This window comes from Protopterus annectens, chromosome 2.part1, assembly GCF_019279795.1.
Source record: "Protopterus annectens isolate FY-2018-M chromosome 2.part1, PAN1.0, whole genome shotgun sequence".
Taxonomy (NCBI): domain Eukaryota; kingdom Metazoa; phylum Chordata; order Ceratodontiformes; family Protopteridae; genus Protopterus; species Protopterus annectens.
The window spans coordinates 438970831-438998519 of NC_056729.1; the positions used below are offsets into that span (position 1 = coordinate 438970831).

The 27689-nt window shown below is 42.4% G+C and overlaps 1 protein-coding gene across 2 annotated transcripts in view; it reads left to right on the forward strand.

Annotated features, from left to right (window-relative positions):
- EDNRA (endothelin receptor type A) overlaps window positions 1–27689 on the forward strand; it is a 1533935-nt gene that overhangs the window by 362743 nt on the left and 1143503 nt on the right. For both annotated transcript variants that reach the window (XM_044062245.1, XM_044062244.1), the window contains one exon: window positions 4103–4255. In XM_044062245.1, the coding sequence (XP_043918180.1) occupies window positions 4103–4255 (153 nt within the window). The remainder of the gene's footprint in view (window positions 1–4102; window positions 4256–27689) is intronic.

Consider the following 27689-nt stretch of genomic DNA (forward strand, 5'->3'; position numbering starts at 1 on the left):
TAGCACAATGGCTAAGGTGTTTGCCTCCCATGCACAAGGTTCAATGCTCAATCCTGACCTTCAGCCAATGCCTCTTTAGAGTTTGCATGTTTTACTGCACTTCTTTGGGTTGTTCCACTTAATACCCTGGTATTCTTGGGACAGGGTTGTACTTGGCTAGGCTTGTAAGGGCCCTAGGGCCATTAGCTTAGTAACCTTCTATGATAATATTGACAAATGAGAAAATAGATGCAAGAAAACCAGACACAGTAGTCTAAAAAAACAGAATTAGCATCAATCATTGAAATTGCTACACACAGTAATAATAGTGTCTTGTGTACTGAGAGACACAATGTCATAAAATGCCAGCAATTCCAAGAAGAAACTACAATAATGTGGGATACAAACACACAATTCCAATAGAAGTAGGAGCAGTGGAGCTAACACAAGAGGAATTTACAATTGTACTTAAATTTGCTACCAATACATGTAACAATGTATGAACTGCAGAAGGAAGCAGTTCTGGGTACATTACTGATACTGAAAAGAGCATTCTTGGTTAATATCAAAGATTGAATCAGTATTTATTTCATAAACTCTAATAGTACTCTGACTTAGATATGGGGTCCATTTTGGTCACTGTATTAGAAACCCAAAATATTTGGAGAAATTAAAAAAGAGATAAAATACCTTTGCTTTGCATACTACCTGACAGTTCAGTGAAGGGCAGCCCCTGCTTTTAACAAACATATGTTAGTTGGGGGGGTTAGTATGACACAGTGGGACCTTTGTATCTCAGTGTGCAGTCTATGACACCCAGTGCTTCGGGAAGCTGTGCAGTGCTCTAAAGACAATATATAGTTGTGGCTGTGTCTTCTGCTATCCTGGAGAACTAAATATGTTCTTCCACATGTAGAACCATAATGTCAACAAACTTGGCAAGTATTTGTAAGGAGGAAGCCTGTGATATGTTTAACATGTTCCTAGTTAGTTAAAGGTTCCAGTAATTATTATAGTACTTGCTACCTACATTCACCTTTATCATCATAGGCATGGGGACACCATGTATATCCTACATTCAACATGTGTGTGATAGATGTCAGCTAGGCTCCATATTATTTCATGATCCATAGAGAAATTGTCACTTATTTCCTGGTCAGTCAGACTGTGGCAGGTACGGTATAGCTTGCCACAAAGCATGTGCTACAACTAAAGTGAAAAAGTGCAGCTGACTACAGAATGTTGCCACTCCTAACATTTTCCTACATGTAACACTTGTTCTTTCCTCCGTGTAACACTTGATCTTTCTTCCATGTAACACTTGATCTTTCCTATGTGCTGTGTATCTTTACAGAGGCAAAGCAACATATATTTCCTACAGACTGTTTATAAGGTATCATTGGGACCCACTCTGGTGTTCCTTCTACATGTCTGCAAAACAAATATCATCAGAATTACCCAATCTAGGGACTTAAACCTTGCTGGTGACATCAATAGGATATGCTGGAGGGACAGGTATGTGTCTCAGAGACTACCTCTTCTCTGAAAAAGGCTTCCCATCCTTGTGATGCAGAGTTCTCCCCTAACCCAATTACTTGGACCAGTGGATGTGGAATCAGAAATTCATCCCTGGTCTGGAATCTATGTCCCGAATGGACAGAGGCAGCCTGTAATTGCCTTACCACCCAAACCTTAGTCTACATATTCTGTGTAGACTAATCTTAATGTTCCTAAACTTGTCAAATAAGTCTGGGATGGATGCATGACTAGACTTAAAATGGCTTCTGTGTTCATTAGTCTAATACACATGTATGAACCTATGTACAAGGTGCTATTGCTACAGCTACGAGTTACAACACTGTTTTGAACAACTTCATCTGATGACTACATTATTTGGCTGCATTCCTTCATTTACATCTATTTATGTAGTTGTTTACATATATTGCATAATACACAGTGCTGACCATTGTGCTGCTCCACAATGTACATTTCTGACTAACACATACCCTGCTCATTGTCACCAACTGCACAAAATGCCACTGGACAGTATACAATTTATTTACAAATTCCATCCTTTAACAGCGTAAATAAATATTAATCCTTCCCAGAAGGCCATTTACTTATTGCATTCACTAAGATGTAGAACATAGACTGATGATTATTTGAATGGGTTGCAGATGACCCATGATGGCATTTGCTCAAAGTGACTGTTGCTTATACAGTAAAGAGTCAATTATCTGAACTAATTGGGACCTAGGGTAGTTCAGATAATCAAACTGTTTGGATAATCAAACATATAATTGTACCAGATAAAAAACTTTTAAAATCTTGTTTTTTTCTGCAAGCAGGGAATATACTTTTCAACAGTTCAGCAATTCCAGTGCATATTAAAGAAAGTTTTTCACACATGAGCGGGCTACAAACTCAAAAAACACATGCAAGCAAATACATATAATGTTTACATATTCAGACTTTATGATTTTTCCTACCTGAAAACTTTGGAAGGCTGCATTTGGATAATTGACATTTTGAATAATTGACGTTTGGATACTTGACTCTCTATGCATGCTGCACCATCTGGCGGCACTCTGTCAAAACACTGATCAACGTGTAAGGTCTGCATACACCCCTAGGGAATTTACAGTTTAACAAGCAGTGTAAGTTCATTTCATTGTAATACAAGCAGTGCAGTTTTGATGCTTGTCTAAGACCAATGTGAATATCTGCATCAGGAAATTGCTTATTTCCCCAGTATTGTATTATCATACAGTTAGGGAGGGCATGGAGGGGACAGAATCCCCATATGAGTGGGTGCAGGGGTCCTGACCCCCTTCCATGCAAAAACAATGTCTTCATGTACTATACTCTTAGTTTAGGAGAATCATTCTCTCAATCTTTTGTGATAAAAAATGAGTTGTAATTATTTGTGTTATAACCCTTTAGAAAGCATCTAGAACATTTCTATATTACCCTTTAACTGAACAGAAAACATCTGTACTCACATAAAAAACATTTTCAGATGGATCCTCACATCTGCCCTTACAGCCAGCCCATGAAACAACTACCTTTATTTCTTGTCCCATTTCTGTGACACTTTGAATAAGCGTTTCCTTTAAGTTCTATCTTCCTTTTTCATGTCTTTTCCCCTGATCATTGCCTCACTAGCTACCAGACTACTAACCCTTATCCAGATACATAATTATACTACTGGTTGGCTGACCCCATGCCCAGAACACTTATTGACAGGTTCCACATCCTAGTATCTACTTCTCCTTGTCCAGTTACGACTGACAGCCCAATGGCACCTAGGCTGTTGAGTTCCTATTTTCAACTACCTTTCCCTCTAGTCCAATTATATCTACTTACCACAACCCCTTATCTCTCAAGTTCCAACCCTTTGTCCACACTTTTTTTACAGGTTGGTGTGTGGATAGGATTTTGGCTTAAAAACAGTGCCAAATGAGCCAGCCCTTAGAGCTGCCACCCATTATAACCCTCCCCCCCTTACTTGCATGCTACACCATCTGGCTACACTCTGTCAAAACACTGATCAACATTTAAGGTCTGCGTACACCTCTAGGGCACTGACAGTGCCACAAGCGGTGTGAGTTTGCTTGACAAACTGTTCCTTTGTCTCTGTGAACATCTGTTTTGTACCTTATAAACACACATATTGTAAACTTTGTTGCATATATCATTTATAACAAACTTCTTTGCATGTCTTATTTATACTTTATTAAATTAAGTTTCTTTTTTACCTTATGTTGTAGCTGTTAATGAATAAATGAGTATATAAATAAATGCTATTGCCAGATAAAGCCTTGTTGATAATTATCGGTAAAACAGAGTAAAATGTATATAGTTCCTTGTGAGAATACAGTCAAAGATATGCCTGCTTCTTCATGTATTTAAGAATCCTAACAAGTTTCATGGTAATATTCCCATGAGAAAAAACACATTTCTTATGCTACAGAGAAACTGAGAATTGCAGATGTCACAAAGTATACTTCTGTGGAGTTATATTTCTCATATACATTCTTCCTATATTCCAATTCTTTTTTCATGTTCATTATGACAGACATATTTTCTAGATAATTTTTCTAATACTGATTTTCATTTTTAGTACTACATAGATGCAAAAGATTGGTGGTTATTTGGCTTTTACTTCTGCATGCCGCTTGTGTGCACTGGAATATTCTACACCCTGATGACATGTGAAATGCTGAACAGGAGAAATGACAGCATACGAATAGCCTTAAGTGAACACCTCAAACAGGTAACTAAAAATGAGTGTCTGTCTGTGTAGTCCCTGTTACTCACTGGTGCCCACATCTGCCATGCTTCAGAGTTTTTAATATTTATCTAACATTTTTAACTGTAACCTGTCCTTGCTTTTATTCATTCTGGGGTGTAATATCCTAATATTATACTGTAAGTCATCATGATATGAAATACATTGATATATGTAGCACTACTTTTCAGAAAATGCAGTGCTAAGTTGTGATGCATTTTTATAATTAATTTTGTAATAAAACACCGGATGACGTAATAGCAACAAGTATAATTTTTAGTGCTTTCATATGTTGTTTGGGTGTGGCTGCCTGGTTAATTTCTCCAAATGTTTAGATTTTTAATAATGTGTGACAGGAATGGTCTCTGTTCCTATGTCAAGGAATAATTCAAATTTACAAAATCAGTTTTGCTTCAGTCTTTGATATTTGCCAAGAGTTCTCTTCTCAGCACCCATAATGTACCTAGACTTGCCTCCTTCTACCTGTATTAGCAGCAAATAAGTACGGTTGGAAATTTGTTTTTATTAGTTGATTTCTTCCTACTATCACTGGGACTTTTTAGATGTTCTTATTCCATACTACTCTAGTTTCTGTTTGCATCTGTTGATGTTTTATAAATGTATGTCTTTTATAATGTTCCACACTATAGTCACTATGTGTAGCAATTTCAATAATTAATACTACTCTCCTTTTGTCTTCAACTACAGTATCTGGTTTTCGTGATTCTGCTTTTATAATTGTTGGTACAGGATTGTCTGACATGATCATTATGTCTTCATTTTCAGTAATCTTTTGTGGTTCATGTTTCCAGTACCTCTCAGCTACTTGTATGTGATAATGTTTCACAGTCTCCAGTGTTATGCCCCCACCACATTGTTGAGTCTTTGTGTACACAAGCCCTTTTATTGGTATAGCTAGATATTAATTTAATTTATTCATTTTTCCCTTTGGATCAGTCGGGCAAGATCTTGTATTGGTATATATAGTGAGCCATCCATCACCCATACAAATTATCCCTCCCTGTGTTAGTACACAGTTGACAGGCTGATCCCAGTGGAGTAAGTTCTGGACTGCAGCTGTAAGCAGACAGATAATCTACCATTTCTGGCTGCAGCATTTCCGCATTCCTGCTGATTATGCTGCTCAGTAATGCAGTTAAAAAAGAATAATACTGTCTTCATTGCATGATAGGAAAATCAGTAATAGCAAAATATATAAAATATATCCCTATGGTGCAGACAAACCTGTTACCTACCACACACATACTTGTCAAGCACACACACACACACACACACACACACACACACACACACACACACACACACACACACACTCACACACACACACACACATACATGGTATGGCTGCTGCGTTTTGACCAGTGGGAGTTCAAATAACACCATACCCCCCCCCCCATTACTATATTGAAGTAATGGCTTTGAATCCACTGTAATGTCTGAAGACAGTGAAATCCTTATTAATCACTGCCAGGTATAAAGGTTAAGTACAACACAATTGGAAAAATTTGTTTGGTAGTGTGTACAAAGTAGGCCTTACTTACCTAGCTTTTCCCTGCAGTGATGTATTATTTGGCTACAGACAAGATAAGGGATGAACCAGGCCGAGGCTCACTTAGTACATCAGAATATATCATGCATTCCTTTCAGCTATTCATAAAGAATATGTGTGCTTTTTGATTGCCATAAAAGACTATGATCTATATCTATGAACTGAGGTTCTGAACAGTGGTATACTAAACGTAGTGCATAGAGAGCTTGTATATGTACACACATTGCATTTGTGAATACTAGAAAGCAATTGTTTGTGACATGCATTTAACTCCTCAGAAAAGCTGTGTTGCATTCTTCCAGTCAAATGGAGCAGACACACCTTGCAATAAGTTGAAGATAGAATGTGTATACATTCCTCTCTGTCGTATCTCTTTCTTTATCTTAGGTTCATAGGTTCATAGGTTCATACTAGGCTATCTGCCCAAGGGCATTTATAAGCCTAGCCCATAGTTATGTGGCTTTCGCCACCCCTTTAGTTTGAATAAAAACTATGCCTATCATTTTGCTGTGCCTCTGTCAAGCAGTGACGCTGAAGTAATCCCTGGGGTATATCTGCAATCTCCCATCCATTGGTCAAGATTCCTCTTGAACAAGACCAGAGAGGTGCTCTGCCTCACATGTACCGGGATTTTGTTCCACAGCATAGGGAGTCTCTGGGTGATGAATCTGTCCCTCCAGCACGTTCTATTTATAACCGTGTCAAAGTTTAAGTCTCCGCCCTTGTGGTTCTGAGGGATCTAGATTTTTGAGGTGAAGCATATTCATCAAATCTGGGTTTGACATGGCCTTATATGTCAGGCACAGGTCACCTCTGAGCAAGCGGTATGAGACTGAATAGAGCTGGAGTTCTTTCAGTCTGGCAGCATAAGACATATTTTTGAGACCCTTTATCCTTTTGGTGAGGAACTTTTGGGGCCTTTCAAGCTGCAGCAGGTGTCTGGTCAGATACATTCGAATGGGGCATTGTACTCAATCATAGGTCTAATAAGTGATGAGTACAGGGGGACGATGACCTCCCTTGATCTAGATGTGAATCCCTTCATGATCAGGTGGGTGATATAGAAGGTTTTCCTAACTACTTTAGCAACATGAGTGTCAAACGAAAGGCTACTGTCAACCTGGGTCCCCAGATCTCTGATGACTTTTTCTGTGCTCAGTGGATTGCCACCTATATGGTAGCTAGGGGTAGCCTTGTTTTTCCCAAACGGTATGACTATGCATTTTTTGGCGTTTAACTTCAGGCCATGGCTCTGGCACCAGTTATCCATTTCTGTGAGGCCCTTCTGGAGGATATCTGTGTCAGATGTGTTTTCGACTATGGCGCCCAGTTTGCAGTCATCTGCAAACTTTGTCAGCCATAACCCTCCTGTGTTTGCTTGTACTTCAGAAAAGTAGATGCCGAACAAGAGTGGACCCAGGGCTGAGCCCTGTGGGACACCACTTGTGACAGGCTTTGAGTCTGACATGGCTCCAGCAACTATCTGTATGTATACTCTTGGATGCATTGGTACATTAGAGATTTATAAACAGAGGGCCTTGGTTTCATCTGTGTCTTTTTGCAAAGGGTTGGATTCTAGACATATTCTAGAAGACACAACTTGGCCCTCTATACCTACTTTTACGAAGCACTATAAGTTTGATTCCTTCCCTAGGTCTAGATCAGGCTTCGGCTCTTATCGACACATTGAAGGTGGTTTCGGTGAACGTAAACAAACCAAAATCAGTTCACTAAAACTACCTTCAGCAAACACTGAAACAATTTCATTGCAGAGGGGCAAGCTCCCCTGCACCCCCAGACCCCTTAGAATTATATATACCAACTCAAAGGCTGCACAGCAGTGGAGAAATAGGCAATCTGCACTTTCAGCAAAGGCTGTTTCAGCAAATTTGCTTCAGTTTTTTTATGTTCGCTGAACTCATCTTTGACTGACTGACATACTGCCATCTGGCATTGCTAGGACCACTCACCATGGACACCTGGACTCTTCTCCCTCAACCTCCCAAAATTTGTAAGCCATGGTTGTCTACCCATATAGTTTAGGCTACTGCAGCAGTGATCAATATGATGAACATAGCAGAGTTAAGCAAGTAAACTTACCATAAAAGTAGATGTCCAAATAATCACTGCTGCAGTTGCTGCCTCCTTCCTCCATCCTCCTTGACTTTTTAGCCAGGGTGTAAACATTCATGTCCTTTTACTCCTAACTATCCCTGGGATTCATGAAGCTCGGCGCAAGGACGGTTTTAGCCTTGCGCCGAACACCCTCCTTACAGATGGTGCAGCAGCACCATATGAATATTCATGAGGGCACGCTGCTGCACCCTCAACGTGCACAGGAAATGTGTGTGAGTGCAGTGGGCATGTTTAAGTGCTCTACGGAGGCTTAAACATGCCCCCACAGTTGCACAACCTACAATGCTAACTATTAGAGCCCGCCTGTAATAGTAAGCAATTAATTCAGTGTCTGTGGATACTGAAATGTATGCTAAGTATACAAGAGTGTCCACGAACACTGAAATAAAATCAAAGTAGTAAACACACAAGCACGTAGTGGAATGTTGAGCTCCATCCCTAGAACTATCACAATTAGATTCCCTGTGTCCCTATTTTACATTTGTATTGCTTCATTATTGAAAGTGTAAGCAAACCGCAGTGTGTTTGTGCATCACTGCCATCTGCTTAGCATAGCTTACACATCAAAATCATCCAAGTAGGAAAAAACACACAGAATCAGCGTTAACATCAATAGTGTAGTGGTTAGAGCATCGGCCTAATGAACAGGCATGCACAGTTCGAGTCCCACTCTCGCACATATCATTTTCCATGTGGAATGTGTATATGAACATATGTATACATTTTTTTGCTATATAACCTACATAATAACATATAAATGTGAACTGGAGTACTGCATGAAATGTTTAACTAATGTCATTTAATCAAAGTGGTAATGTCATAATGAATAAGGCACTAGTAAGCAGGTGTAAACACAAATAAGCAGTAGTAAACATATATAAGTACCAGTAAGCATGTCTACATGCGTTTGCGCGCGTGTAAGCAGTGCTCAGTAGAAGCTAACTGAATTTAAGAAACTGTAATTGGAAGATAGCACAGCCTACCATCGCGCAAACACACACACACACGCTCACAACTGCTTAAAAGTGCTTTAATCACTCTGTATCCAATGGCCTTTGTTCTGGCCAGCAACAAAATAAATGACCTCTGCAAAGGTCAAACCCAGGACCCTGCACACCACAGCCAATGGAATTTACCACTAAGCCATGGCAGATATACATAAATCTGATGTTAACACAAACATATCGTCCAGCACAGTCATGCAGCAGCATAGGAAATGTATATAATTATGTAGATGTATGTGCATGCGTAGGTACAGATATATAATATACATATATATATATATATATATATATATATATATATATATATGAAGAATGAACGTTGTGACAATAAAGCATACAAAAAGAATGAGAAGGAAATCAGCAGCAACTCCAATATTATTTAGTGTCATCAGCTTATGTCATATCAAGCTGGGCAGGAGTGAGCAAATCACTGCTATTCACACCACAGGTAGGATACTACCAGTGGGAGTAACATTGTCGACCTGCTAAGTCTACTTTACAAACAATCACAGGGTAGTCCCTGGTGGGACTACCCAAAAATTGCTAGGTGGTGTGGACGTCCAACCATTACACAAGCAAGGGCAGGTATGTTCAAGGACCAAATGGTGGGAGAGCCTGATGATACATGGGTTGGGACAACATATGTGTAGGGTCTCTAACGCTGGGGAGAGGGCAATTTGTGGAGGTGTGTAATGGCTGTGATAGCAAATGGAGAATGGATGGTCTGCATGTATGTCGAACTTGGGTGGGGTGGAGGAACCATGGGTATGAAATTATGGATCCAGGCGTGTCAGGGTTGGATGACCTGGTTCTAATTGGACCACCTTGTGGAGGTCAGCGAGTTCGTTATAAGTATATATGCATACACACATGCACACTTCTATATGTAGAAGTACATTCCCTGTAACACATTCATTCCTTTTGCAGACATAAATAACATGAAAGTGCCCCTACAAACCTTGACAGTAGATAAAATAATAGGTTGTGCATAAGAGGGAAGGGCTGAATCTGCAAAAATGAAGAAGTGTGCACTTTGGTCAAAGTCAGTGCTGTTCTCAAAAAATAAAATGTGAGGACTTTCTCACTATGAAATAGTGGAATCATTCCTGTGATCTGCCTGCTACAGCAACGCCAATCACTAAACCAGTCCTATATGTAATATAATTTCGCCGAACTCGTACATTATTAGCTCTCATGTGTAACGTGTGCATTTCCACATAGTCATAATTATTAATTTATTGTAGTGTCTTGTTAACGGGAGTAATGATGTAATGTAGTATAGAGTCTAATCTTGAAATAAAGACATGTGTGTCCCAGGTGGGACAACCCAAAAATTGTGAATAGTGTCCTACTGGTCACTCATTTCACCAATGTTTGTGGACTAAAAGGTTGGAATGTCTGAGGATATGTGGAGTGAGTCAACCCATGGGATGGGTCTACAGGAGTAGGGAGTGGCCAATGTGTAGTGGTGTGAATACACTGTGTATCCAACTGGAGAATGGATGAATGCTGTGTCAGTGAAGTGTTGGGGTGGGTGTTTGGGGAACTAGGATCCATGGGTATATGGGTATATATGCAAATGAAGCAGCACAGCAATAGTGTAGTGGTTAGAGCATCCGCCTAATGAACAGACATTCCCATTTCAAATCCCACTGCAGCACATACCATTTTCCACTGGTAATCTGTATATGAACATATTTTGACATATATCTGCTGTATAACCTGCATAATAACAATTAAAAGTGAACTGGAGTGACGTGTCAGTGTCTTAATGAAAAAGCAACTAGCAAGCAGGTTTAAGCATAAATAAGCAGTAGTAAGCATATATAAGCACCAGTAAGCATGTTTAAGTGTGTTTGCATGGGGGTATGCATTGCCTACACAGATTAAGCAAAGTAGAAGCTAACTGAGTGTAAGAAACTGTAACCGGAGTTTAGCTTTGCTTAGCTCCGTGAATACCCATGCACACCCGCTCACAACTGCTTTAAAGTGCCTTAATCACTCTGTACCCAACGGCTCATGTACTGGCCAGTAACAAAATAAACAGCCTCTGCAAGGCTAGAACTCAGGACCCTGTACATCACAGTCACAGTAGTTAACCACTGTACCATGATAGCAATACATATAAAGGAGATATCAGCAAACTAATCCTCACCACAGGGAAATCAAATCAAACATGTGAACTGAATCTATGTACAGTGTAATGTTCTACCTGCCACAGACCATAAATATGTGAATTGGAGTACTGCAGTAAACATAGAGTTGAGGTGTCACTGTAATAATGTTTTGAAGTCCCCAGGACCCCATAGTGTATATACACATGAATCACAGATACCAGATACATATATATCACCTGTAATGAATAAGACATCATTGACAAAAGGCAAATATAATGCTAGATAACCAATAAGCAATGCTAACCGCAGCACAGCCCAACTAAGTAATTCTAAGCAATGTGTAGGGAAGCCAATACAATATGCACACAGGTACACCTTGTTAAGCAGTGCCAACCTGAAGTAAGCAGATGTGCCCATAACTTAGCCTTTTCAAAACCGGCCAATTATGGAAAAGTGCGGGAATCCGGCCCTACCTAAATCGAAGAGGTGGGACTACGGCTCATAACTGGTTGCAGCATCCCCCTGCAGGCAGAATGGCTGGATTGGGAGAAGGCACTCACTTTTAAGTGCAGTGCTGGGGCATCCAGGAGTCTAAATTCATGGTATGGCTCCTGGTAAAGCACCATGACAGGAGACTACTGCAGGGCCAGTACCAGGGCTCGCAGTACAAAATGGAGGCCTAGGACAGTCTTGCCCATGACCTCAATAGTGCCACAGGTATCCCCCGGACTGGTGAGCAGGTCAGGCACCACCATGCAGACCTAAAGCGGCGGAGGGGGGATGTCCTGGGACAGTAGATCCAGGAAGCAAGGCAGATGCAGAATGTCCCAGAACTGAGTAAGTACTCCTTCCACTATGTAGTTAGTAGTTGCCTAGCTTGTTTATACTATGGATAGGTATGGCTAAATATCACTGTACTTCTCTGACAGCTGCAGATGAGCATGCTGTGAACCAGCAAGCCTATGATGCTAGGCTGCAAAGGATGCGTTGCGAGGCAGGTTAGTAAATAGCCTGCATGTACTGTCATAACAAATAAATGTAAGAGCCTCAGAAAGTGTTGTACCAGTATACAGAATTGTGTAATATGCTGCGAATAAAGGTGTTACCCCTGCATTGCTTCTGTTTACTCTGCAGTCGTATGTTGTTGTACTGTTGCAGTTATTAAATAATACTGTTGTAATAAGCAGTGTTACCCACACTGTGGTTTGCAGATAAAATGTGTATGAAGTGTTGTATAACAATGTTGGAAGGGAAAACAGGTCAGTCATATTAAACAAAATACATTGCAAAGCCTCACAACAATTGAATGATAGCATAGTGTACAGTGATCTTAACTGTAATGCTTTTGTCACACGCAGCAGAGCTTTGGATCCCAGGAGGGCTAGTAAGTTGTATGCATAATCATTCCACACAACTGCACACAGTTTGATAGAATGTTCAGAGAGAAAGCTGTATGCATATATACACTTAACAGCTGTACAGATTTTGCTAGAATGCTCAAATAGAAAGTGGTATGCATATTCATTCCCCTCAACTGTTCCAATCTGCCCAGTATGTCCTGATAAATGAACCACATCACCTGCCTTTTGCCCTGTTCCCCAGACAAATTAGTGTTATGATCCAAGAAATGTAGGCAGCTGTTAATGACATATAACTGATAGTCAGACTTGTACATAGAGAATGTACATGCAAATATACCTGTCATCCCAGCATCTCACCCAAAGTGTATGGCAGTAGTCTCAAAACATGTTGCATAAACACCTGCATCTTGTCAAGCCTGCACGTGAGACACAGGTTCCGTACATACTAATCTACAAACATACCATTGTACAATATAATGCCATTGGGTAGTGTAATAATACATGTAAGGGACAGACCACTGCAGTGACTACAAATGTTGTGAAAACTACAAGGATTTATTAGTTGTTAATTGAACTCTCTCTCTGTCTCTCACCCCTACCATATGTGCAAAAATAACCGATTTACACAACTCATTTGGTATGTCTACACCCCTAACCTTTTTTGGGACATATGTCCTATTGGTTTATAAATATTCGCATCTGTTTCTATGCATGTGCCATGTTAAAATACTCCCATATTGGTGGCCTGTTGCCATCAATGAAACCTGCATAGGTTCATAGGTTCATAGGTTGGTACTAGGCTATCGGCCCTAGGGCCTATACAAGCCTAGCCATAACAATTCCCTGGCTATTTCTTCCCATACTCTTTACTTCCTGGACCCCTGTCTAGCAGGGTGACTGATGTGATCCCCGGAGTGAATTTCCTTTCTCCCATCCAATCATCAAGGTTCCTTTTGAAGAGGGCCAAAGAGGTGCATGTTGTTGTAATGGCCACTGTTTACCCAAATATACATGTGTTCTGCCTGCTCTGCAACTATTTTATGTCTGGTGCTCTGGGTAATGGAAATACCTATGCATGCTGTTATAACTAATCGTGAATGCTGTTGACTGTTACTAACCCATATCTGCCTTAAACATGCTACAACATAGCTCGTATGGAAAGGCTGGGCCCAGCGGACCCACCTGTCCCACCTCAGCTGGCCATGGCACCAGGCAGTAGCACATCTGGGGCCCAGCCTGGGACCTCCTCATCCATTGGCCCTGCACCACCTTTGGGTGGAACCACCGCAGGGGATGGGGCTCGACCACCCCCTGGGAGCGGGAGTGGACCGGAACCTGTCACCCATGGTATGGTCTGGGCTGTGGTGTGTAGGGAGCTAGACAGGGAGATTGGAGACCACCTATGCCAGCTTGAGGGCTGAGTGGCACAACTAGGGGGTGAGCCTACCCCTCCTACACAGCCCCCAGCAGAGCCACCTTCTGGGCTGTGAAGGTGCAGTGGTGACTGCCCATGGGTGGGGACCTCAGTTCCACTGTATCCATTTGTGGGCTAATAGGCTTGCGACTTCCAAACACCCCTCCCAGTCCAAGGTGTCCCCCCCCAAGTGTCATATACCACCCCTGTACGTGTCTTGTTTGTCTTGTCTGTCATCCTACCCAACCTATCCTCCCTGATCATACCTACTCTCCTTACCCAACATCCCACTCTCACCTAAACATAAAAGAAAAAAAGGGCAATCTGTTCCCGCAAAAAAGCACGCCCCATACATAGCTATCCATTTCGCACACGTGTCCACTGAACACATGTAAACGTTTCTAACTGGCATCACAACATACTATTGTTGTCCTCACCCCTCTCTCAGGGTTGTGAGTGTCCAAATGTACCGCCAAATTTATTCCATATGCACAGCTGTTGCTGTAGAAAAAATGGACAGCTATGGACCTTTTCTACACCCTTCCTGCACATCCCTACCTACCTTGCCTACTGTCTTTCCCTCTTTGTGCCCCTTTTTCACCACTTTCCTATCACCCCTTTTTTCTTTTCTTTTAAAGAAATTAGCATGGGGGTAAGCGGGAGTAAGCACTTTTAAGCAGCAGTGAGTGGGTTTCAGCCTGTTTGCACAGGGGTAAGCACTGCCTACACAGGTTAAGTAATCAAGAGTGCACACCTGCTCACAACTGCTTAAAAGGGCCTTAATCACTCCATATCCAACGGCCCTTGTTCTGCCCAGCAACAAAATAAACAGCCTTTGCAAGGCACGAAATCAGGACCCTGCACACCACAGCCAATGTGATTTACCACTAAGCCATTGCAGATATACAGACATTGGATGTTATCACAAACATATCATCCAGCACAGTCATTCATCAGTATAGGAAATGTATTTCATTATGTAGATGTATGTGTGTTTATGTCCAGATATATATGCATACATAGATATATATAGACAGATCAAGAACAAACCATGTGACAACAAAGCATTAAAAAAGAATGAAAAGGAAAACACCAGCAACTCCTGTATTATGTAGTGGTGTTATCCTATGTAATATCAAGACTCCCTCAGACAGAGATGTGTCATTAATACACGCAAACAGCTGTACATTGCCCAAATACATTACTTTGAGCATTTTATTTACATAACCAAACAGTTCCTGTCCAGTCATTATGGGAGAGCAGTACTCTTGTAAGGTACTGTGTGCAACATCATCATCATTGAAAAGTTAAATAGGGTAACCATAGAGGGACCGGTAGTGTCGTGTGTACACTGGGATTGTCTGCATCACGTGTACCTGGAATCTTTAGGAGTCATGTGCATACCAGGATTGTGTGCCTGAGAGAGGGGTGAGGAGGGGCAAAAGTTGTTCTGGGAACAGATTTCCTTTTGTTTCCATTTTTGTAAGGTGAGAGTGGGATGTTGGGGAAGGAGAGTAGGTATGCTCGTGAAGGCTAGATTGGATAGGATGACAGACAAGACAGACAAGACAGCATACAGGGGCGGTATATGACACATGTGGGGGGAACACCTTGGATGGGGAGAGGTGTTTGGCAGTCACAAGCCCATGAGCCCCCAATTGGAAACAGTGGGATGGAGGTCCCCACCCATGGGCAGCCACCACTGCATCTTCACAGCCCCAAAGGTGGCTGTGCTGGGGGCTGTCTAGGAGGGCCAGGCTCACCCTCTAAATGTGCCACTCTGCCCTCAAGCTGGTGTAGCTGGCCTCAGAACCCCTTACTGCGGTCCCTGCGCACCATGGCCTGGACAGTATGATGGCTGACAAGTACCTGTCTGGACCTGTTCCCAGGGGGGGCAAGCCCCATCCTCAGTGGTGGTTCCACCTGAAGGTGGTGCAGAGCCAACAGAGGTGGAGGTCCAAGGCTGGGCCCCAGACATGCTGGTGCCCAGTGCCATGGCCAGCTGAAGTGGGACAGGTGATTCCACCTGGACATCCAATCCTATACAGCCTATGGTGTTGCAGTTTTAACACAGATAAGGCTTAGTAATAGTCAACAGCATTCAGGATTGCTTATAACAGCATGCATAGATATTACCATCAACCCAAGACAACAAATGTCATACATTTGCAGAGGGAGCACAACACATGCATATATATACTGCATGACATCTGTCCAAAGCGTAGATGACTTGTGACTGCTGCTATGAACAGTGGGCCATTATTGGCATGTCATTGTGATAACCTCAGACAGTGACTGTCATACCACTGTTTTATGTGATGTATGTCTAATCAGGGATGCGATGGCAGTAACACTCATCACTGTCACCATGTACTGACTGCAATCCTCACACTATTCCTCCTCAGTTCACAGATGTGTGTTCTGTGAGTAACACAAGAAACAAATGGTTCCACACACTGACCAGTCCACAGATGACCCTACAGATGGGGGTTTCCTCACAAATAGAGCACTGTCTTGTCAGTTATTAAAACATGCAGACTAGCCATTACCACACACAGCCTGTTAAACTGGCAGTAGTCTGAATGAAGCATAGCTACACTTACATGCTGTAGTCATGTCTGGCACATCATCCTCCTGTCTTTAGGCTATTTTCCACTGTGTATGTTGTTTGAGGACTATCCAGATGTCATCTCTGATGCTGTTTACCAAACACCAGATCCAAGTTCCACTCACAGCGACTGTCATGGGCAAACACCAACATGATGTTCCTAGATATTGTACAGTGTTTCCATGCAATTGGCTATGGGAATGTCACCACAGCTGTTCCACATGCAATTAGCTAGAGGAGGACTGCAATAGGTGCAGAGGCCATCACCTAATCATGACCATCACTTACAAAACACAAGCTGCTGCTGAGCAGGTGTACATCTCCACATCCACCAGAGAGTGTGTGGGAGGGACAGACAGAGGCAAAGTACATCAGAGAAGGGCTGGGAGACTAAAACCTAAGCATTTTCTGTCACACACCTACCAATACAGGGGTTCAAACCCCTGATTAACTAGCCATTACTATTACAAGTGCATGCAGTTACTCCATGTGCCACATAGCTGATATGTTGGTGTGCTGTAAGAACATATATGTGTGCTGGTGAGCGACATTAGGTGTAGCACACATGGCTGTCCACATGAACAGATGTCATTGTCAACACAGCCACACTCTCTAAGGGACTCAGACACATTGGCACACTTTGGCAGGCTCACAAATACACTTCCTAACTACTTAGTTTGCTACACTACAGTAATGCACAGGTATTACTTACATGCACCACAAGGGTTATCCTGAGGTTCTATGGGCTAGGGCATGTGAACGTGTCTGTCATCAGTTAGTATGCCAATGGGAGTTATACTGGGTTTGACTGTGGTTGGGAACATCATATCCCACAAGCAGACACAAAGTGCCAGTACTGTCATGCACGTGTGCATTGCTTCATGGGTGTGTTGTGGTTGGCTGTGCAAGATGGCTGTACAAGGCTGGGTGAGGTGTAATCCTTGACATCAGGCCACCTGACAATGGTCTGCAGTGTGGTTCATGGGTGTAGTGTCTGCAATGTCCCACACAGATGGGTATTGTATTAACCATCCTGTCATCCTGGTTACTATTGTTTGTGGCCATTGCTTTGCAATGCATGCCATGTCTGTGTTTGATAGTCCTTGATATGGAAATTGCCTGGGATGTGCATGTCCCACATTAATGTACAGTGACATGTTTAAGTGTACCTGGTTTGCCTGGCACATGTTATGTACACAGACTGTTATCATCAGATGTGTCAATCCTGGCCTGATGTAGCAAAACCTGCTAATAGACAGCAGGTTGACCCTGCACCTGCATTGATAGCATGATCCATGTATTCCTGGTGTCAGTGGCATCTGTCCATTCAGGGCATGTGTGTAAGGCATTGTATGTCCTTTGTGGATCACATTTGATGGCAACCACATAGGTTGCAGGCGTCCAGTGGGGAACATAGTGAAGGCGCATTGTCCGCAGTTATGTGCCTATTGTACTGGTGGACAGGGTGCCATGCCCTCTGCAGCCCACTGCAATCACACCATGCCTACTATCAGTCAACAATGTGCAGGGTACTAGCAACATAGCGGGATTTTCCTAAGCAAGTGTGTTTGTGTATGACACATGGGTTCAGACCGTATTCTGGGTAATAGTAGGGTTGCTTACTTTGTTCACCAGGCCTTTTGTCAGATGTAGGGGTATGGCTTGCCAACCCAGTATTTTGGCTGATTGAAATCTGTAATCCTCGTGAGGTGCACATTGTGACATATAATATGGCCACCATATAGGAAAAATACAAAACCCGCTCCTCAACATGTCCAGTGGTTAGAGACTCACAGCCACCTCCAAACAGGATATGACTGACAATCACACACGCCATCTCTCGGAACAGAACTCTTATCTAACTAGCTTATTACACTACAGCATTACACAGTTATAGCACACGCTACAGAGATTACTGGGCTACCCCATCCCCAAAAGGTGTATTTCACAAGGAATGACATCAGCAGGTTTACCAAAGTAGGGCATTTCACATTTCCTGCAAGTGAGTAGCCCAAATTGCATTGCTCACAAAACAGACAGTGAGACACACACAAAACATTCACAACTGACATGTGTGGGTATAGAACCCATGACCAAGATCTATATCACACTATTGCATGGAGATGTTATAGGATGCACCACGAGGCTTACTATGGATCTTGTTCCCTAGAGGTGTATTTGACAAGGAATCTCATCAGCCGGTTTACCAAAGTAGGGCATTGTAAATGTTCTGCAAGTGAGTAGGCTATAATGCATTGCTCCCTACACAGGCATTGAGACACACACAAAACATACATAACTGCCATGGTTGTGGATGGAATCCTACCACAGCTCTAAATCACACTCCAGCAGTATGCAGTTACCTGTCACGCTACAGAGATTACTGGGTTACAGTAGTCCCAGAGGTGCATTTCTAGGTGGGTGACATCAGCAGCCTTGCCAAAGTTGAGTGTATGAATTGTAAGGAGTGTGCGTACTCTAAAAAGCATTGTCCCCTTCTCAAGCAGACAGACGCACACAGTTGGGATTAGAACACCTACCAAACTAGTTTATCACACTACAGCATTACACAGTTACAGGACGCACTACAGAGATTGCTGGGTTACAGCACTCCCAGAGGTTTATTTCTAGGTGGGTAACATCAGCAGCCTTGCCAATGTTAAGTATTTGAATTGTAAGGAGTGTGCGTACTCTAAAAAGCATTGTTCCCTTCTCAGACAGACAGTTGGGCAAGTCATGATTAGAGCACTTACCAAACTAGCTTATCACACTACAGCATTACACAGTTACAGGACATGCTACAGAGATTACTGGGTCATAGCACTCCCAGAGGTGTATTTCTAGGTGGGTGACATCAGCAGGATTGCCAGAGTAGGGCCAATGAATCATAGTGCGTGTGACTAGCCAAACATGCAGCGCTCTCTACACAGGCATAGGAACAGACACCAAAGAATCCACAACTCCCATGTGTGAGACTAGAACCCATACCAGAGTTCCATATCACACTACAGCATCATACTGTTATAGCATGCACCACAGAGACTGCTGGAGTGCTCTCTTCCCCAAAGGTGTACTCCCCAGTTATTGACATCAGCAGCATTGCCAATGAAGGGCATTTGAATTGTATTAAGTGTGACCAACCTAATTTCCACAATTCGGACAAGCACTGTAAAGCCCAAAAAAATGTTAAAGTCCTTATTGTGAAGGCTGTTTGCAGTACAAGCTGCAACACTGAAATTGAAATCCACTTGCACGTATAAAGCCACATTGAAGTCTAAAAACCTGACTCTGACATTGCATTCTAATTTTGTCTCTGATGAAGCTGTAGTTTTAACCACAGCGAAAACGCTTGTTTTAATAATAAAGTGCGTTAAGGTTCAAGTTTTTTTCCGACTTCAATGTGGCTTTATACGTGCAAGTGGATTTCAATTTCAGTGTTGCAGCTTGTACTGCAAACAGCCTTCACAATAAGGACTTTAACATTTTTTGGGGCTTTACGGTGCTTGCCCGGACTGCTTTTGTGCATTTTACTGTTTTCCGTTTGTTTGCTTTAATTTCCACAATTAGTCTGTATACATTACTCGCTGTCCTGTCCGGACAACAATACCCCACCTTTGCAGGTCATGAACCCAGGATACTGTACTTTATAGTCACAGTAACTAACCACTAAGCCATCACAACAGTACATGAGACTGAGGTTTCACCACAGTAATCCCAGTATAGGCTAATCAAAGTGAACATGTGAAACGAATGTATATACAGTTGTCCATAAAAGACCTCCCCAAAGCCAGCTTCATGCTACACAAGGCAGAAGTGACAATGTTTGTGACACCCATGGAAACAGGAGCTGACAGTTCTACAGATGAATCCTGTACTAAGGTACTGTATGAGCACATCCACTTGTGTATGGTTCCTGACATCCCACAAGGAACCACAATGATCACCTCCCAAATAAGCAAGCCACTCTGGTGGTCTCCTGCCATTAACAGAGTATACAACAGAAGGTAGACACTGTTGAAGCAAAAAGGATACTCCAAGGATGCAAACAACTCCCTTACCAGCCACAGTAAGATGTTGAGATCCCCCATGGAATCCTCCAAAGCTGGTTATGTAGCTAAAATCACCACAGATTCCACAGGCAACCACACATCATTCTATAGTCATGTCCTGAATCTAACAGGCAATGCTGAGACATGCTCTGAGTTACGACAGTATGGCATTACATAGATTGCTCCCACGGATTGTGCCAATATCCTGGCAGATTGGTTTAGTGCCACAGTCACCCCCCTCTCACCCCCCAAAAGAGCCAATGACAATATGAACAAAGTTCCATTGGCCAGCAATCATGGCCACACAGGCAGAAACCTCACTATCCACAGCTAAGAATACATCATCCGTGGGACCAGACTGTCATGTGTAATCATAACCTCGCATCAGGCCTGGTGCCCACTGAGTGGCACACAGCTGCAGTTATCCCATCCACAAGGGGAGATCCACCTTGGATCCCTGGAACTACTGTCACATCGGTGTGATGAACCTGATCTGCATGGCCATGGAATGCATTGTCAGGGAAGTTTGAATTCTACATCTCTGTAGTACAGGCCAACAGTACGGGACTCTGGCTAACAAAGGTAACAAATGACTGCAAAATGGGAGTCATTATGAGTCTGACTGTACTGCATGATATGTTACTGATACCAGCCTGACATCATACAGGTAGGATGGGGTACTGTTAACATCTTGTGGCCTTGTTGTGTAAGGTCCTGGTTATGGGATCTGCAACAGTTGGTAGTGTATTGCAGGTCAGACATTTTTTTGCTGTGGGGGGGGGGAATACCTATTTGTGCATAACGTATGTTGTTTGTGCCTGTCAACCCCATTCATGGTACATGTGGACATATATGTTTCTGCTATGTTCCCAGCTTATCTACAGATATATGTCCATATATACCTGTATAGATAATATCTGCTTACACATATGTGAATATATATATCTATATATATTTATATCTATATCTATATATATCTCTCCCTCTCTCTGTCTCTCGCTCTCTCTCATAGGTTCATAGGTTTATACTAGGCTATCTGCCCTAGGGCATTTATAAGCCTAGCCAGAATGTGTTTGGCTTTCACCACCCATTTTAAATTTATTTTGCTATGCCCTTTTTCGAGGTTAGTATACTGTGCCTCTGTCTAACAGTGGCACAGAAGTGATACCCGGGGTAAACCTCCGATCTCCCATCCACTCATCAAGATTCCTCTTGAAGAGAGTCAATGAGGGACTCTGCCTAACTTGGACTGGGATTTTATTCCAGAGTAAAGGGAGCCTCTGGGTTATGAATCTGTCCCTCCAGCATGTCCTATTTATTTCAGTGCTGAGGTTTTATATATATATATATATATATATATATATATATATATATATATATATATAGATACACACACATACATACATTTGTATCTGTGTAGACATTAATATATTTTCACACACACATACATCTACATGTTAGAATACATACTCTGTACTGTTGAATGACTGGGCCGGATGATATGTTTGTGAATAGAGCAGGGTCATGCATATCAGAGGTGGCTTAGAGGTAAACCACTTTGGCTATGGTATGCATGGTCCTGGGTTCAAGACTAGCAGAGGATGTTTATTTTGTTGCTAAGCCAATCAAGGGCCGATGGGTACAAAGTGATTAAGGCATTGTAAAGCGGTTGTAAGCATGTTGTCAGGCATGGTATTCCATTGTGTCACATGTGAAGGCACCATGGGTGGTGCAGGTGTCCATTGGGGAACATGGTGTATGTGCACTGTGTGCATGTACGAACATATTGGACAGATGGCCAGGGTGACATGCCCTCTGTAGCCCACTGTTATCACTGCATAGTTACTATCAGTGGCCAGTATGCAGTGTACTACCCACATATTGGCTGTTGCCTAGGCATGTGTGTGCGTATGACACATGGGTGAGTGTGTGCTCTGGGTAATAGTGGGGTTGCTAACTGTGATTGGCTGGCCTTGATGTCACATGTATGAGTATGGCTTTGCACCACAGCCTCACAGCTAATGTACATCTGTTATCCCTGTATGGTTGACATTGTGATATAGAGTACAGCCAACATAAAATATATGCAAACTCCCCTCCTCATTGCCCACAGGTGTCACACACTTACAACCACCACTACAGATTATACAAGTCACACACACACACCTGTTATATCTGGTATTTAGAACCCCTACCTAACTGGTTTCTTACATTACAGCAGTGCGCAGTTATAGTATGCACCACAGACATTACTGAAGTACTTCTTCCCCAAAGGTATGTCACAATGAATGACATCAACAGGATTACCAAAGAAGGGCATTTGAAGTGTACTGCAAGTTGTACATGTCTTTTAACTGTGTGCACCCACTGCTTACTGTCACGAAAACACATTTACACCTGCCTTATTCAGTCCTAAATGACATTATCAACAACCCTTGCAGGTCTTAAACCCTGGACCATGCATACCATGGTCAATGGACTTACTAGTGAGCCATCTGGGCTGTACACATGTTTCAAGGTTTTTATAATGCACATTTTACTACAAGTATTCCACAGTACTGAAAACAAATGGGTCAATCACTTTGTGTACATATGTACAGTACCCTTGAATGTACTGTACTTTGTGAAACAACATAGACACGTCTACATATGTACAACTGTTATAAATAAATACTAAATACATATATGCACTTACGGGATGTGTACACACACACACATATATATATGCATATACACAGACACAGCTATAGTCATATATATAAACATGTCTGAACACCCTTTGTGACACAGAAGGGTTCCAAAGGAATTGACATGTACACAAAGCAGAGGCAACTCTTGTATTATAACATTTAAATCTTAATCAGTTCACCAGAGAAGGGATGGTTGTTGTGTATGTGGAGTTTGGGGTGGGGAATGATGGCTAAGGAAATATACCCCAGGGATTGTGGAGTTTGGGTGGGGGAATGATCGGTATGGAAATACACCCCGGGGACCGCTTCTGTATCACTGCTCGACAGTGGCACAGGAAAATAACATACACAACAGTAGTCATTCTTGACTGTCTATTCTTTTCTATTCCTAACTATGCAGTAATTTGTAGACTCCACTCACCACAGATGACTACCATGGTGTGCAGCATGTTAAAAGACATAACACATGTGTATGCCTGGCTACAGGGTAGTCACACACACACACAAACTCACACACACTTGCCAGTATTGTGCTTACAAGTCATGCCTATGTAAAGGTAACTAGTAGAGTGGTATGCAGTTGGAGTATGTGCCACAGAACCCATACAATTACACTTAATCTGATTCTGCTTCTGAGTTGGGTGACATCACAGGACTGATTACTTACAGTAGGGAGGGGGGAAAAGGGTGATTTAGCAGATAACAAGGATAAAGGTCAGTGCAAAAAGTGTTTTCTCTTTGGAAAGCAGTAAAACACACTCCCATGACAGGATGCAGGCACAAATACACACACAGATTCAGACATTTGCTGACACACATGCATACACTTGCCAGTGGTGGGATCAGAACTCCTGCCTATCTACAAATCACTATTACAGTACTTTGCAGTTACGAGATGCACCACAGAGATCACACATTTGAAGCTATTCAGAATGCCCTTCTAAGATTGAGGATATCAACAAGGATACTGACAGTTAAGATGTACATAGTTGTAAACCTGTGTGTTTAAAGTAGGAGTCCATTACAACCTGTATGCACAAACAAGACACATCATCTGCAGGTAAGACATAGGTAGGCCTGAGAGGTATAGTTGTAGCACAACAAACTCTGAACTGGAGTATGCCCATCTGTGGAATGGACAACTACTATCTCTATACAGGGTTGCAGTGGTCATGTTCATACACATAGAATTGCAGGACTAGTTTGGATGCATTGACTCCAATTACACAAGGTGACAGGCATGCTAATACACTTAGTAGCACAGGGCCATTTGGGATGCTCTCTGACTCCAACTACACAAGGTTATACTGGGCATGCTCATACACTTAGAAACAAAGGGCTTGTTTGGATGCACTGACTCAAATTACACAAGGTGGCAGTGGGTACGATCATACACTTAGTAGCACAGGGCTGTTTGGGATGCACTCTGATTCTAACCACAGAAGGCCATAGTGTGCATGCTCATACACTTAGATGTACAGAACACATTCTAATGGGCTCCTATTGTAAACACACAGGTTTTCAGCTATGTACATCTTAACTGTCAGTATATATGCACATCATACAGGTTTACTACCAGATACCTGTACGTGTCCCGTAAATGATATTTCTGTGTCTGTGCTGTGTGATACACACGCATACATGTACATGAAGTACTGCCATATATATGTGAAGTGTATACAATCATGCATGTGTGGAAGTGACAGACAATTGATTAACTGGGATACACAGGTGGATGCAAAGTACAGCATGTGTCACACACATTGCTGCCCTGAAAGGCATACATTGATATCAGGTTGTGGACAGTGGCATTATACTTGGAACAGTGGCATATGCAAGCATAATATGTGAGCCCCATTGTCTAATGGTACTGAGGTGCAGGTGTCAAGATGACCTCTCCCGGCTGTGTTAATAGTTGTCATTATTAGCAGGACTGCTCCACTAAGTATATCTGACATTGGTCATCTACACAACGTCTGCTGCTGTCCATCACGTTAGATGTAGCATTTGATACCAAGCACAGTACTCATTTGATACCAAGCACAATACTGCTACTCGCAGTGATGTCATGGTATGAGTGGCAACTGCTTGACCAAAACAATGAGCCAATGTCCTGCTGTAATTGTCAGGTTGTCCAGTGTCTGTCATTCCGGGATGACATGACTGAAAGAAGACAAGCCTTTGTCACAGATCACATGCATTCATGATTCAAGGGAGTGTGAATAATACCTAGGTCACATTTACCCATATAGTGCCATTCCAAGGCAAGTATCCTAAACACAGAAGTAACATCCTGACACCTACAAGACAATTGCATTTGATGCTTTTGCTAACCAATGCTAGATGTGTGGCTTTCGTAATCCATTTGTTCAATGTAGAACCTACAGTGGGGAATACTGACATCTGTGCTGTGAGGACACCTGGCTGAAGGCTCTGTAGTGCACAATAGCACTGCCACCATATAACTCAGATTCAGACATGTGGGCCATAACACTGGTATGGACCACTCCAGGTGGTGGTGTCCACATATTCATAAAGGCTACTTACAAGTAAAGACCACTACTCCAACATAATTCATCACAGATAAGTCAGGTACAGGTGACAGTGACAAAAGCTGCATTCTAGGTTGTATCCTCATATACATCCACCACCATGTCCTCAGACTACCAACATACATCCATAAATGCGGTATGAAATATTATGGTGCAACACCAAATAACCTTTGACTGGTGAACTGTACTTAGCCCTACATCAACTGTGCAAAGTACCCATGTACTGACACAGTTGCATAATGTGTTATCTTCATCTTTTCCCAGATAGGGGTCAGGACAGCAGATCACATATCTGCTCATGATTGGCAGTGGAGTTTTACAGTGTCGAGTTGCCAGCCCAGCACCCAACCTTCCACAGAAGGCACACACACTCACACGTAGGACCAATTTAGAGTGTCCAATCCACCTACAGCATGTCTTTGGGATGAAACCGGAGCACCCAGAGGAAACCCACACGACCATGAGGAGGACATGCAGACTCTGCACAGAAGGCACCCCAGCCGAGGATCGAACCAGAGAACCTCTTGCTGTGAGGCAGCAATGCTAACCACTGTACCACCGCAGCCGCCCAGTTGCATAATGTGTTATGCAATGTAATAATACCTCTGTTTGTAACCAGGTCAGTTGTACACATACCAGGGTCCCTCGGATGTTGTCAGCATTAACACGGTTGACTGTTGCTATACACCAGTAAACAACACCCTCATGGTTGGGTGTGACCTAGATGTACCTGCCCTGGATATGTACATCCCACACTCATACAACATAAATGAAAATACCATAGCTGTTGTTGTCCTTTGTACATACAGGTGGCTACATTCATTACACACATGCACATGGAAGATAGATCCATGGCTGCTGAATGCTAACAGTATATAAGGTTTGACATCTATGTTGACAGAGGTAATATTCCCTCTCTACTGGTCACCCATGACACCTATCATATCATACAACAATCCATGTGGCATGTATGTCATTAGACATGTTCACCAAATGCAATGCCTACAAACATACCCAAATAACAGGTTCGTAGGACCTACACACATGGCCTGTATTGACAGACTTAGGGCAATACAGCTATGCTCTGTATGTTCCTAAGTAGTTACAGGTGATATGTCCATGACATGTACAGCCATGTGTGACCCACAGCTCCTACATATACCCCATGTCAACAATTGCAAGCCATGCATGCTGTGTGCTGTCTGGACATTAACCTTATTACCACAATAGCCAGAACGTGCTGGGATGAGATGTTTGTAAGCCACAGACTTCACACATGCTTGAATAAGTGTAATGCCTAGCTCAAACAGAGCACATTGCTGACACTCCTCCAGTAATCATGAGGTGTGTGTGGCAAATATGTGTATGTGGCAAATATGATGTGCTCACTGTTGACTATTATAGTGCCCTGGCTTCACAGTGGAACTGTCAACTAACAGTTTGTGGGATCATGACATGGAATATTGCTGTGTGTGTGTCTTGCTGATATGTGCTGTTGGCATAAATGTACACTTAGCTACTTGGTGAAGGTGGTTGTGTGTCCTACCAGTACATGAATACAACATCCATTATGATGCAATGCTCAGCTAGGTTTCACACATGGTGTGGGGAAGGTGTGGAATGTATCCTCTTGACCTGCTAGTCCACTTACTGATGGAGACCGCATATGTGTACATGTATTGATGTGTGTTTGGATTCCATGCGTGTGCAGTGTCTGATGTTTGAAGGTGACTTTTGCCTTAGTACATCATGCAGTTGCAATGCAGCCTCAACATTGCCAACTGTATATGGTGATATGCTCAAAGTACAGTAAGCTGTACTTTAGGTATGGACAGATGTTTGGACATAACTACTAAGTGGTGGGGCTACTTTGCAGATGAATGATTACTGAGGACAGCTCACAGGTGTGTTACAACCA